Source organism: Falco cherrug, chromosome 11, assembly GCF_023634085.1.
Source record: "Falco cherrug isolate bFalChe1 chromosome 11, bFalChe1.pri, whole genome shotgun sequence".
NCBI lineage: Eukaryota > Metazoa > Chordata > Aves > Falconiformes > Falconidae > Falco > Falco cherrug.
This window is the reverse complement of record NC_073707.1, coordinates 5243926-5258495: the sequence shown is the minus strand read 5'-3', so window position 1 is coordinate 5258495 and position 14570 is coordinate 5243926. Positions and strand designations below refer to the sequence as shown.

The 14570-nt window shown below is 43.7% G+C and overlaps 1 protein-coding gene across 2 annotated transcripts in view; it reads left to right on the top strand.

Moving 5' to 3' along the window:
* The window catches only part of UBXN7 (UBX domain protein 7), a 31163-nt gene extending 16650 nt beyond the window's left edge, over window positions 1–14513 (top strand). The window contains exons 6-11 of one of the 2 annotated variants that reach the window (XM_055723457.1): window positions 133–279; window positions 630–720; window positions 1851–1978; window positions 2389–2782; window positions 3543–3622; window positions 8097–14513. In XM_055723457.1, coding sequence (XP_055579432.1) covers window positions 133–279; window positions 630–720; window positions 1851–1978; window positions 2389–2782; window positions 3543–3622; window positions 8097–8258 — 1002 coding nt within the window. In that variant the 3' untranslated portion in view covers window positions 8259–14513. The remainder of the gene's footprint in view (window positions 1–132; window positions 280–629; window positions 721–1850; window positions 1979–2388; window positions 2783–3542; window positions 3623–8096) is intronic. The other variant, XM_055723458.1, reaches the window with a different exon arrangement.
* Window positions 14514–14570: the final 57 nt, after the last annotated feature.

The window sequence follows — 14570 nt, the reverse complement described above, 5'->3', positions numbered from 1 at the left end:
CCATCTTTTTCACTGTGAAAGGGGTTTTGGTGAAAAATCTGACAGTGTTAGAAGCCATCACTGATCATTGCTGGCATTGGTTGTGTCTGGCTCTCTAGTTTTGCCTAATGAAGCTTTTCTCTCTGCTTACAGGCCAAGGAGTGTGGTCAGATGCAGAACAAATGGCTCATGATAAACATTCAGAATGTGCAAGATTTTGCCTGTCAGTGTCTCAACCGTGATGTCTGGAGCAATGAGGCTGTGAAGAACATAATCCGGGAACATTTTATTTTTTGGCAGGTGAGAAATTTAATGGGGCAGTGCTGGTAACTTGGTGTCCTGGTAGATGGGGCGGTGAAAAAAACCTGACGACTTTGAATAAAATGGTGCTGTTGCAGTTCTGTTGGTGAACTTGCAGGAAAGATGCAGTAGTTCATGGATGTAGATGTGATTCACGGAAATGCACTTGAATGCATGAACTGCCTTTTGCTTTGTAGCATTAGAGGCGCGTTTTTAGCTTGTCGGTGTGACTGAGAACTGTACCCTTTGTGGTGTATACTGTAAAACAGAGGAAAACTTTGTATGTTATCAAAGTACAGCTTATGTTTCCTCTCCACCCAGTAATTTGCTTCCACCATGGTATTTTGTAGGTATACCATGACAGCGAGGAAGGACAGAGGTATATACAGTTTTATAAATTAGCAGACTTCCCTTATGTCTCCATCCTGGATCCCAGGACAGGTAAGATAAGTGACAGTTGGTTACCTGCAGTTTAGATATCCTGTGAGAAGGACAGGCAGGTGTAGGCTAAAATACCATCTTTTGCAGTATGCATTGCGTTCAGCTGAAAAATCTCAGTTCCATTGGTTTGCTCTTTGAGAGACCTTGTTGTCCCTGAAGTAGTGAAGCAGTGTGTTTTGGAGGAACTAAGGGGATAAAACTCCCAAGGCTTGCTAAAATTTTGTCCTGTTAGGTTATCGTATTAGAAAGTGAAAATGGTACCATCTGGTGGTAAAACTCTGAAATTAATATTTTTTTTAACTTGCCCTTTTAAAAGCTACTTGAAATCGTGTGATGAATGCACTACAGCATTTGTAAGCATTACATGAGTGTGCTTCCTGCTCCTTGCACAGTAGCTTTCTGAGGCTTAGTGAGGACTTACTCAATTGCAGCTTAATTTTGTAATACCATTTTGGCTTTGCGTTTGTTGTTTGGTTTTGGTTTTTTACCTGAACAATCAAACTTCTACCTCCTTCTCCAGCTCTTTTAAAAAAGTGTTACTTTTTCTTTTGAGTCCCAACACTCTTTGTTCATCTTCTTTGTCATCATATAATGCGATTATATTAGTGGTCTGGTCTCCTGCTTCTCAGGACTGAATTAGTTGTGTCTGTAATCAGAGCTGAGATTTCTTGCTATTTGACTTAAACCACCCTAAACTGTTTTTTAGTTTGTTTTTACTTTTTTTAGTGTTGGAACTGCAGTCAGGATACTCTTCTTAGCACTTCATTTGCAGAAACAAATGCTGCTTGCTGAGGTGTAGAATCAAGGCGGGCAAGAAATGCTTTTTCCTAAACTTAGTGGTTTGACTTATTTTCCATTTTGAAGCCTAATTCACCATTCTGTGCACACATTCCCATAGATGAAAACAATGGAAATAAACAGGGTCTGTATTTGTCTGTCCATGACTGAAACCTTTTCAAGGGAGTGAAAGGAGGAAGCTTCATAATTATCAGGTAATAGCCTGTGGGAAGCTGCAGCTCCACAAATACGGACTATCGCAGAGTGCGTGCACAGCAGTGAATTGGTGTGCTTGACCACTAAGCTGCAGTCTTTTGCTGAAGTTATGTTTCATGACACCTTCTGTTCCCTAGGCCAGAAACTAGTGGAGTGGCACCAGCTAGATGTGACTTCTTTCTTGGACCAAGTGACTGGGTTCCTGGGTGAGCATGGACAGCTGGATGGCCATTCTACCAGCCCTCCCCAAAAATGCTCTCGTTCAGTAAGTATGAGCCCTCTAGGGGAAGCCTTGAAAGAACGGACTAGCCTGTCTTCATCCAGCTGTACTGATTTCCTATTCGGTAGTATAAACAGACTTAATGAGTTAGTGCCAGAGCATGCACCAGGAAATGCCTTCTCCCATGATAACCATTTTTCTTGTGCAGTTTGTGCTTTTGGCATTTGTTTTGGATTTAGCAGTGACAGAACTGTGCATGTGTGGAAGTAAAATATATTACTCCGTGCAAAACTCCAAGGAGAAGTCATTAAGTAGTCACACCATGACTAGCTTTCCATGCTGTTTCTTCCTGACGGTTTTAGTAGCTTCTCTTTGGTAGACCGATGTCCTCTTGATTTTTCAGTATGTATTTACAAGCATTGTTTATGTATTTGTGTTCTGTCTGTGTTCAACAGGAGAGTCTCATTGATGCCAGTGAGGACAGCCAGCTGGAAGCTGCTATCAGAGCCTCGTTACAGGAGACGCATTTTGATTCCTCACAGGCCAAGCAGGAGAGTCGGTCAGATGAAGAGTCAGAGTCAGAGCTTTTTTCTGGAAGCGAGGAGTTTATTTCTGTTTGTGGATCTGAGGAGGAAGAGGAATCAGAGAATCCTGCCAAGTTGAGGAAGTCTCCACACAAGGACTTGGGGTATAAAAAAGAGGAGAGCCGGAGGCCTCAGCCTGAGCCTCCTGCAAGGACTGAGCCTGGCACAACATCAAATCACAGAGTACTGCCCTGCATTGATGTGGGGATACTGGAGGAGTCAACTGACAAGCCTGAAAGTACGTTTCAGAGCCCAGATGTGAATGGTAAGTTGGCACTTTTCCTTTTTTTTTTAAGTGACCTGTGTTTTGATGTGGTTGGTTTTTTTTCCCTGAAAATCTTTATATGCTACAAGCATGGTTTCATTCCTTGTTTTGAAAAACTAAATCTTTTCTTCTGTCTTACTTCATCCTTGACACCAGACGCTTGAGCGATTCACCTTGCCAGCAGCACCACTTTGGCGTAGTGATGCCACAGACTGCAGTTGTGTTAGTCACTGAGTTCAGGTTTCTTAGATTGAGACCTTGTCCGTGGATAAAGTACGCACGGGTGTAATGCAGGCGCATATGACAGGGCTTCTACCAGAACTGTAGAGAGAAGCAGAATAACGTCAGCCCTACCTTGCTCTCAGTTAGCTTGGCTGCCTTGACGGTCTGGACTAACTTTAGTAACGCAACTTTGGCCAATACGAACGAGTCCCTGGAGTCTCTGTTCCTCCCTGCAGTGCCTGGGCTGGGATGCAGCAGAGCGAGGTGGCCTCAGCGGCAGAGGTAGCACAGTATACTTTTCTGTGGGAACACTGACTGGTTTCAGCCACTGCTATTAAGTCTTGAAAGAGTCCTGAGTTCGATGTGTGTATTTGAAACGTGTGGTAGCAGTATATCTTCATAGACTGGAACCTTGTACTTGTCCCTAGTCCCTAACCCTGCTGTGCTGCACAGTAAAGCATGCCACCTAAAATCTACAGAAGAGCTCAGTTCAGCTGCCTTGTTGTTTGTTAACTTGCAGTAACTTCCTTTATGCTAGGACCAAAGGCACAGCTGATGCTAAGGTATCCAGATGGAAAGAGGGAACAAATTTCACTGCCCGAACAAGCTAAACTTCTGGTGAGTGGAGTTAATCCGAATCCTCGTGTGAGTACAGGAGAGCTGAAACTGGAGAACTTATTTTTCTTTTGTGGCACTATTGAAATCATGTCTAGTGAAAGTGGTATATCCAGGGAGTGCTTGTGCAGTCATTCTGTTGTGTTTCTTCCATGCCATTCCTCTCTTCCCATCAACAGACTCTGCTTGCTCTGTGTTTCCATTGCTGCTCGGATTGTGTGTACACTCCAGTGTCTTCCTTGGTCCTAAACCTGCTAGTTGTCTTTCTAAAATAATTCTACGACTTTTGCATTAATCATTGAAGTACCATAAAATACTCTCAGCTCACTTGTTTGTGGTTTTGTGGGGTTTTTTTCTTAAATGGAAAAGTTCAGTCATGGCCCATGGTCAGACAACAGTAAAAGCAAAGGTAAAACTCTCATTCTTGTCCTCCATCTCTTTAATCATACTTCCCCACTGCCTTATGGATATGGATGACTGAACAGACTTTGGAGGAGGTTCTCCCAAAACAAATTTATTACCTGATGCACAGTAATTAATATAATTGTGTCTGTCTTAACTGCTTTGAATTTGTTTACCTTGGAGAAGTCTACGTGGATGGCATTTCCATCAAAATTTGTCAGGTGCTTATCTGGAAGCAGTGTGTAAAGAGGTCACTGTATTCCTGTTAGCTGTGAGTATTCGTGACAGTGGCTAGTCAAGCTCATTTTATAGCCATCAACCTAAAAGGTCAGCGTTGAAGTCTTAGGGAAGGCAAAAGGACACCTCTTCAGAAGGGACTTCTGCAGATTTAGGAGGAAAGTGTCACATCTCTTACAGAAGATGAGACTACCACCTAGTCTGCAGCACTCTAGAAATGTACAGTGTCTCAAGCTCATATTATCATCCTTAACGTTTTTGCCTGAAAATAAAAGGGAAGAAAAAAGTTGCTTTTGTTATGCCATCAGCTCTCAAACCCACGCATAAGCAGGTAGGCTGTGTACTGCCTGCAGTGCTTCATGTGGAGAGTCCTGCGGCTGAAATACAAAGACTGAGGAGCACTGGCAGAGCATCACTGTTACTGTAGGAACCAGCTTTACTTTCAGACCTTCATCCTTGCTTTGTTGTAGCAATCATTGCTGTCTAATCCTTTTCCAAGTACTCTTTGGTATCTTAAATGCTTTTTGAAAGCAGTCTGTTAGCTAAATTTGCATGTATTATTAAACATGTAGCACTCTTGAATACTTAACTGATTTATTTAGGTGGTACTAGGTGTAGTGTGGATATATTCCTGATAATCCTGACTTGGGGTTTGACTCCTTTTGTGGACTGCAGTGGTTAAAGGAAGTTAGTCTCAGCGTGTGATTTCCTTTGCTGCCACCTGCTCTATAGTCAGCAGAGGAATTTAGGTGAGTCAAGGTTTATGGGTAAAGATATCTTTTTATGGCAGGGCTGAACAGCCAGCTTTTGTGCTCATGGCGTGTGATCTTTTAAAGCCATTTCAGTCAGATCAAGATTGAGTCTCAGACGCTTCTTTGTGAGCATCATTTCCATGCTGATTTTTTTTCAGTCCTTAGTTGCTTCCATTTTAAAGCTGTCCAGAACTATAAAAAATTTGTTTAAGGAGACAGTTGCACTTCAGAAGTTTTAACTGATGATATGATGTTGCTCTCCCACCAATGGCTGGCTGTTTTTTAAAACTTTTTTTTAATCATTGCATTGTTACCGAGCAAGAGTGCTTCTTTACGCACTGTATCTTCAGGATATGATTATGCTTCCAGTATTACCATAATCCTTCCCCCTGCCCCTGCCAAGCAAAAAAGAAAAGGCAACACTACCTTTTTATAGAAGCAGTTGCTCATTGTGTGCAATTAAGTAAGCTGACTTCAGTCTGTTCGGCAGCACAGCCCTTCATCGCTGACTGGCTGCCCGAGTAACATTCATTTACCAAGTGTAAGGTGGGCAGGAGAGACTGGCCTTTTAATGGGATCGCTCGGAGATGCGGGCAGTAAACTTAACTGAATGACTTTTTAAGTACAATGGTTTGTAAAGGAATTTTGATCATCCTTGTTGCCTGAAAAGGAAGTAAAAACTGCTTACTTTGGTTCCTCATCAGGTACAGGCATTGTAATCTGCAAAGCCTGTTGGACATTGGTCCAGGTAAAAGAGGAGGTTTGGGCAACAGTCTCCTCATACCAAAGGGTTTGTGTGTGGATTTTGATGAATTTGGAAGAAATCTCTGTGCAGGTACTTCCCTGGCTGTTCATGAATGGAATCATTAAATATTGGAAAAGTCCAGGTTGAAAAGAATCCAGGAGATCATCTGGTCTAACCCTCTGAAAAGCAGGGCTGTAGATGAGGTTATCCAGGACCCTCTTGAGCTGAGTCTAGAATACTTAAAGCCAGGGACGTTGTGCCACTTCCCTGGGCAATTTGGTCCAAAATTTAATTTCTGTCATGGTACGTGGTAAAGAATTTCTTCCTTATATCCAGGTGAAATTGCCCCTGGAACAACTTGTGTGTGTTGTTACCGTGCATCTTAGTGAAAGAAGTGTCTTTATCATCTTTGTATTGGAACACTGATGATATTCCCGCCAAGCCTTTTCCTTTATAGGCTGAACAACTCCAAGTCCCTCAACCTTTCTTCATGTACCAAGGCATGTCCTATACTTCCTATACTGGATCCTCTCCAGTTTTTCTTTGTTCCTTTTGCATGTGGAGAGACCAAAACTGAACACAGTATTCCAAGCGTGGCCCAGCAGAGTGGTGTAATTGCATCCCTTGATCCGCTGGCAATACTCCTGTTACACAGTTTGGATTTCCTGTCGCTGCTGCAGGAGCACACCGCAGACTTGTGTTGAGATGAGTTTTGACAGTCTCTCCGTGACAGCCTGGATCTCGTCAAGCAGCAGACTTCCAAGACTCGGAGTTAGGTCGGCACTTGGGTGACTCGATCCCCTCCACCAGCATGCACTGCTTCTCCCTGCTGGTTGTGACCTGCTGAGTAGGACCGGTGGGTCCAGTTTTGTTTGCCGGTGGAACTTCCTTGTCCTCCCCGTTTATTGCCAAGACTTTATATCATTTTCTCAACGGATTTTTTTAAATTTTATTTTTCCAAATGAGAGGAGAGCAGCTGTTTTGCTGCCACAGGTCTCCAGGGTGCTTTATCTTGCAAGTTGCAGTCCTCCCTGTGTTTGTGTCTCACTTCTGGTCATCCCATTCTGTCTGCGCTGCAAGACATCAGTACTTGCCCTTGCAGTGTTGCTCTCCACATCCTACTCCTTGTCTGCTTATCTTCCCTGATGCAGCAGAACAAGCTGACCTCTTCCTCCAGCTCCTTGCTGTAGGCTGTGGTGGGAGTCTGTATCCTGGGTCATGTCAGCACCGTATGACTGACAGCTTTCCTACCAGGACACAGACACTAAAATGAAGAGCCACCCGAGCTCCTTGTCCGTGAGCTGTGGCAGTAAGTGCCAAGTGCTTGTTTGTAACCACTTTTTTCTGTGTGCTGGGTTGCGGTGGTCCCAAAGTGGCAGCTAAATAGTGAGGGCAAGCTAGTGGAATGGTTAGTACTAGTGGAAGGTTAATACTGCTAGCTTACCTCCTTACACTTAATTTGCTGGCGTAAGTTGCCGACAAAACTATGTCAACTGTATTGTTGGAATGCCCTTATTTTCTCACACTTTGTTTTATTACGTACTAATCGTCTTTTTTTCCCCTCTTTGAAAAGCTACAACTTTTCATTCTGCCTGAGTCTTGCTCTGTTGCTGTATCCCCTGCTGTTCTGCCAAACCCCATTTCTCCATCGCTGTCTATTCATACTTTACACTCTCATCTGCTGTGTTTCCTGATGAGCTTGGGAAGTCTCTGCCGTCGTAGCATGGACATTAGCTCTTCCCGATACGTCTGCTTGTTGGATTTTGAAGCTGATACCTCTTTATCCCAATGCCCTTTATGTCCTGCCCCAATTGCCATTGTAGGCGGAGAAGTCAATTAATTGAAGAAAGCTTTAAAAAACCCCAAAAAATAAAACAACCTCGAACCCTCATGCTTCTTGAAGGCAGGAAAAAAACTGGTAAAAATACTGCATTTATTTTGGTCAGTGCTACCTCACAAAGATGCTTTTTTGGTGGATTTTAGGTTTGGCGTAAGGGTAATGTCTGATAAAGTGAGGGGGCTTCTCTTTTGGGGCATTTAAGGATTTTTTTTGGCAAATCTTACTCTACTGTGACTTGAACATGTGATACGGAATTCAACTGACTTAAATGAACTATTATGTATGCTGGTTAAAGAATCAGATAAGGGATCACTTGGCAATTAGTTTTTGTGATTATTCTTACTTTGTGTGGGCCAAATTAGATATTGGAGTAAAAGAGGGTCTATACTACATGCAGAATTTCCTTTGTGATTACAAAGTTCTGTTTTTAAAGGAAAACGGGATTTTTTTTCACATTCTTTTGTGTTGTTTTGACTTACGTGACACTTCTTTGCCTTCTAGGCTCTTGTGAAACATGTCCAGTCAAAAGGATACCCCAATGAACGCTTTGAACTCCTCACCAACTTCCCTCGAAGGAAACTCTCCCACCTGGACTATGAGATCACGTTACAGGAGGCAGGCCTGTGTCCTCAAGAGACTGTCTTTGTGCAGGAAAGGAATTAGCACCGTGGCCTGAGTTCTCCCAGCCTTCCTCCCCTCTCCTTTTTGCCTGGGACACCAACTCGTTAAATATGCAGTTGAGGGTCATAGGATTGCAGTGCTGAAATCAGGCAGGCAGCTGGCTGGTCCTTCTCGCTCTTCTTCCCTTCTGCTCTAGTGACCAAATGAGTGTTCAAAGTTTTATTTTCTTCCTCAGCTTGGGCCCTGCGGAGAGCATTGGGAAGAACATCTTTCCTTTGTTTTCATGGAATAAAGTAAAACAATGATCTGTGTATCCAGTATGCTGGGGCTTGGACTGGCCATAATACACACACCCTTCTTGCTGCTATTCCTAAATCTGTTTAATTTATTTTTGAAAATAGTGTGTGATAAGGCACCGAGTCATCTCTTTGTAAGGAGAGAGTGTAATCTTCAGTACAGTCTTTCCTTTGTTCTGATTCTCTACGCAAAAGGTCTCCATTAACCTTACAGCCTCCTCGGGGGTTTGCTTACCTAGCACTCTGCAAGAACTTGGTTTTGGGGAAGGAGTTGGGTTGAGCTGTGGTGAGATACTTTGCCCCCATCTAATTTAAAGGCTTCTAAATTGCGAGCATGTTTTCCTCCTGCTGTAAATGTTGCCAGTGAACACAGTAAAACAACCAGCCAACTAACCAAAATTCCGCCCCCCCTCAACTATACACAGTATGGGATGTACTGCCCAGCCCAGAGGGAACGCTGCGTGTCCGCTGTTGCAGCAGAACTGACTCCTTGGTAGAAGTAGGTGGGGGTGGGGTTTCCATTTGTCCTCTTCCCAACAGCCCCCAAGTGTCTCTCTTTTACTTGCTCTCAGGATTTTGCAAATTAAGATGGAACGTGGCAGGATGCTGTAAAAATCTTGGACTCTCTGGACAACACCTGTCATAAAAAAAAAAAAGACTTGACAGCTAGCTGGCTTGCTTTCCCTCTGCGTGGTGTTTTGTTTTCCCCAGGAGTGGATAGCTTTGCAGGGGTGTTAGAGCACCGACTGCAGCTCAGCAAGACGGCAAGTCCTAAATGGGTTTTCTCTCATTAATTAAAAACATACACAGCCTTGTCAAACTGTGGAACAAATTAGTGCTTTATAAAAAGACTTCACAGTCTGGTGACTTCAGTGCTCTAGGCTGCTTTTTATTCTGTTTTCCTGTTCATCTGCCATCACTTACCTCTAAATCTGGAAGGCTGTATGGAAAGCCCCTCCTTTTTTAGGCTTTGTTTTCGGCTCTGGAAGCCGGCACCAGGCGCCATGCAGGCGTATCCTGCGTGTACGCTGGGCTGTGCGGAGTGCCCTAGTTTTCCGGTGTCTTCTCTAGACGTTGAGCTGGTGATCGGTTGGTGTTACAGTAGGTACCTTAACTTACACGGCCGTCCTTGAGGCTGATGGCAGATTTGTGTATTTACAACTAAGAACTCAGTTCAGCATGCTCTTCATCGGTGAGGAAGAAAGCACGTGAGACCTGCCATAGCTGCCATCTTGTTCTGCAACCGTCAGGTGATCATACTTGTTAAAGAAAAAGACTTAGTGGTCAGAAAGTTAACCATGGACTAAAACTTTTCAAGAAATTTTGCCTTTAATTTTGTATTAGCCTGTATACTTTGGAGTCTTTAAATGTAGGAAATCACAGAAAATGTCTTGCATTCCCCATGGTAATACTAGCTCGCAGCTGTCTTCTGCTCATAATTGAGGTTTTTCATATGATCATACAGTTGTATAAATTGATTTCCCCTCTAAGCAAAAGCTTATTTTGCTTTTCTACTGCAGGATGCAGTATCAGGAAAGCAAAATCTGATTGCAGCATCCTGATCAATGGTTAATGAGAGATCAGATGGCATTTTTCATTTGCAAAGAGACCTTGTTGTGGAGGCTGCTTCCCAGCATTGGAATGTGAATTCCAATGGAACGTGGCAGGATACTGTAACAATCTTGGACTCTCTGGGCAACACCTGTCATAAAAAAAAGACTTGACAGCTAGTTGGCTTTCTTTCCCTCTGCGTGGTGGGGAGGGATGTTGGTGTCTGGTCTGCAAAGCAGCACTGGCACCTCCAGACTGAAGGATGCTTTGTGGTTTTTAGGATAACCGAATTAAACTTGGGCATGCAAGAGCGTGGGACAAAAGGAAACCCTTTCCATGTAGGTCTTAATGCTTCCCTGAGTAGCTTCATCTGTCGAGTTGAAGTAACTCGCTCTGATAGTCTTTGCCTTGAAACTCGTTGCATCTTCTCTGGTTAGCAGGCTGCCAACAGGATGCAGTGCTCGGCACTTGTACAGCCATGGTCCTTTTGCGTCCCTCGGGCAGGCCAGGATGGGAGCGTGCTGACCTTCCCTGCTGTCCTGCCTGTTCTTCCAGCGTAAGGCAGGGAGCCTTTGTGGTTCCAGTGGTTCCTCTTTCGAGTTGTTGCTGGTTGGCTGTGTTTGTGGTGGAGGGCCAACTGGATTTGGGCAGGCTTGGGTTTGTATCTGCTCTGGGAACGTTGTTTCACGTCAATTTTTCTAGCAGTTGAGTTAGACATAGAAAACGGCCCAGGTCTGTTTTATTAGTAGCTTCTCTTCTTCCCCCTGCCCCTCCCCAGTTTGGGTGGGACTAGACTGTGATATGTCGAAGCAATCTGACATAAAATAACAGCTGTATTAGCAGTGGGGAAGAGGGGGGGGCTGCACAGGGGGCAAGAGCCTGAACTTCTTCCATCAGTTCTGCTGCTGGAGAGAGCGCACTGTGCGCTCCCAGTCTGTGACCCGTCCTTTCTTACCCCTCTTCCAGAGCAAAGGGTGTGAGCCACGGAGCGGTGGGCAGCTGACAGCTCCTTTCTTCTCTGCTCAGCTCTTGGGAAAGGAGTAACTTTACACTTACCTTGCTATCCAAACCAAATCTAGGAGCCCGAGGTTTTAGTTGCTTTTGTTACGTTCACTGACCTCTCTCACGGGGAAGCAAACATCGCATTTGGCTGCAGCAGGTTTATTTTTAAGCCATCAAGAAACATGCCTCTCAAGCATGGTAAATGGTTTTGGCTGCTGGTGTAATGGAACCAGGAGGTTTTACGCTCTCGCTTAATTTTTATTTTCTTTCCTGAGGCTTTATTTTTTTAAAAAAAAAAAACCTAATCTTTTTATAACCTAACAGAAAAAGAAGAATGTGAAATTGAAGGTTTATGTTGAAAATGGCATTTTGCTTCCATCTCAGTTTCTAGTAGTTTTTTTCTGTTCCAAGAAATTACAAGCCTGGTTTTTGTTTTGTTTCTCTTGTGCAATGTAGGGGTGGGTGGGGTGTCAGTCTTCTTTTGCTTTGGTTTGTGAGCAGGAGGCAGAGGAAACAACTTTTAAGGAATATGCATCTCTGCATGTGGCTGTTCCTTCTTCCCAACTCAAAACAAAACCAGTGCTGCAGCGTATGCGTCAGTCAGCTGTGCTGCGCTGGCTGAAAGCTGTTAAGAAATGGGACCAGCCAGGATTCAACCTCTTCATATCTTCGTCCATGTTGAAGCCCTTTGGAGTTCGGAGGAATGTTGCTGAAAACATTAAGTTCTGCTTGTGACAGCTTGCAGCCGTGAAGGTGTAAGCTAGTTGGGCTCTGTTGCTAAAGAGCCTTTGTTATAGTTGCTTCTAGGTGTTAATTCTGAAGTTCAAATTGCTTTTGACAAGGTTGGGGGAAAAAAAGCCTTAAATCTCTGATTGCAGAATAAGATTTTGAAATGTGAAGGACAAAGTAAAAAAAAAAAAAAAAAAAAAAAAAAAGAATCCTCCAAAAGCTGTGGTTTGTGGCTTCCTGTGGATGTTGCTTGGCCACAGTTTGTGTGTTGTGTTGCAAGGACTGCCATGAATTTGAAGGAGCAGAAGTGCATGTAGGCAGTGGAAGTCTTTCCGGGTAGAAAGCTGAAGAGAGCGAACGTGTTTCAAGCTGTAGCTTCTTGCTGCTTGTGGCAAAGTTTCCTTTGCATGTGCTCTTCATCTAACAGTGCTTTGTTTTGGCGTTCAAATGTCTTAACTGTAGCTCACAGTCCAGCCAGTATTCAGAAATGGAAGGCAAAATGAGCACTGGGTTTCCCTGCCAGGTGCTGTTGACACATTTACTGTTGGCTTCCCACTTGTGATCTTTCAGAGGCCCAGAGGAGGATTTCGGGTCTTTCTGATGATACATACCCTTATGCCAAGCTGGTAGGCCAGCTTCAACCTCACAGCATTCCCTTTCGACACACAGAGAGCAGATAAAGGCCATGCCAAACATTTCTGGGTGTACTTGCATTATTTTCATTAAGCTTTGAATTAAGGTCTGCGGTTTTTACTTTTCTGACGTTCGTGGACTGAAGTATGTTGCCCTTCTTGATAAATAAGGTAAGTTGACAACACCAATATTAAAGAAATGTCCATGTGTGTGCCTAACAGCATTGTAAAACATAGTTAGGCGTCTAAAGGTACCATTGTTCCTGGGTGGATTTAAACAGCAATTTTACATCCGCATACTTTCCAGAGCTCACTAGATCTGCTCCCTTGCCATTACAGGAGAGTAACCCCTCTTGTCTGTAAAGCACGTCCGTTGTTCGCTGCTGCAAACAGCTTGTGTTTCATGTGGTCCAATACTTTCGTAGCCTCATTTTTTTAAAGACTACCAAATTTATATACTCACCTGCACCAGCTTATACCAGTTTCCACTTTTACTGGTGCTGTGGTTTGTACCCTTGCAGAAATGGGCAGCTGGTTTTATTACGTTTCAATAAATAAACCTCACTGCTGAAGGGCCTGCCTTCTCAAATTTCTGTTCTTGCCAGAGCACTGAGCTTATTCGCAGGGATTCAAGAGCAACAAGGGCTAAACTAAAAGCGGTTTTCTTTTGGGGGCAAGGCATCACTCAGGCTGCCTTTCGTTAGGTAGCAAATGCTGCAGGGATGCATAAAAGGTGGTATTTGTGTTCTCTAAACATCTAGAAACAGATAACGTAGAGACCCATGTGAGAACGTCTGCGGGAATGGGAAGATGCATGTCATTTCAGGAACTTGCCCCGTAATTTTTAATCCCTTAGTTTTTAGTAAATGTCACAACTTTCTCCTTGTTCAGTCCCTTTCTAGTCAAGTTAGTAAGAATAGGTAGTACTGTATGTCAAGAGGAGAAGGGATAGCAGAGATATGCTTTAGGTGGGTGAAGCAGAAAATCTCAGTCCCGCGAAGGCTGGGTGTGCCTTGTTTAGCGGTTTTGATAGATGGGAGTGCCGCCTCTCCTCTCCTTCCAGCCTTTCTATTTATTTATTTGAACAGGAATTATTTTCTATAAATGGAACAGCTACTGTTGTAGAGGCAAAACAGATGTCATGTGTTGAGCCCTGTGCTGGCGATCTGCACTGTTGGCAATACCGCAGTCGCAGGTTTGGGGTTTGTCTGAACACGTTTGATGACCGGCTTTGGTTGACATCTGCAAAGACCGTCTTGCTGAGGTTTTCTCTGTCCCAACCCAAGATCTTGGCGCAGTTTGGTCATGCTCTGCTAGCTGCTCCTGAGCCGGCGAGGTTAATGGACACCCTTTCTGTGGTGATGTACAGGATGACTTTTATTCCTGTCTCCTCTTGTCCGTGAGATGCTTAGTGTCTGTCTGCTCCCAATAAATATAGCCATGTGTATGTACATACACACACACACACTCATGTTTTTATTCAGAGAATTCGGCACGTAACATCAGTGCCTCAGCTTGGCTCGGTTTTATCTTCTGGTGTTTTACATGGGTATCTTATGAGTGAGTGCAGACGTTTGGGATTCGGTCGGTCTTTGATTACTGTGAGTGTCTGCAGGACAGAGAGAAGCAATTTTCTAACTGCTTGTTACATGGTCCTGAGACCTCAAGCTATAGGAGGATAGACAGTAGATGGAGCAGGGGGGCGAGGTGCTATTTTATAGAACGGATTTATATGAAGAACATCTGAGTAAAACTTGACTCGGAGACATGGTGCCTCATCAGAGACAGCAGACTATAGGAGAGGTGATTTTTTTAAAAATGAGGCAGTTCCCTCTAATTGGTGAACATAACAGTTTCAAAATTAGGACGTTGCCCGTCGGTTTTTACCATAGTCACTTTCTTCAATGACGGTGACTTCATATGGGAGGAGGGAGAGGATTAATTTGGCAGATTTCAGCTCAGTGTGCTGGGAGGGACCAAACTCAAGGAAACCTCTGATCTATATACACAACTGCTGCATTTTTTTATAAATATATGTAAATGTCCTATTGTAATATTTGATCCTGGAAATAAAACTGTTTTCAGTAGCTTTCTTCATCTCTTGGTTTTTGGGTTTGGGTGGGTGGTTTGGGGTTTTTTGTTGT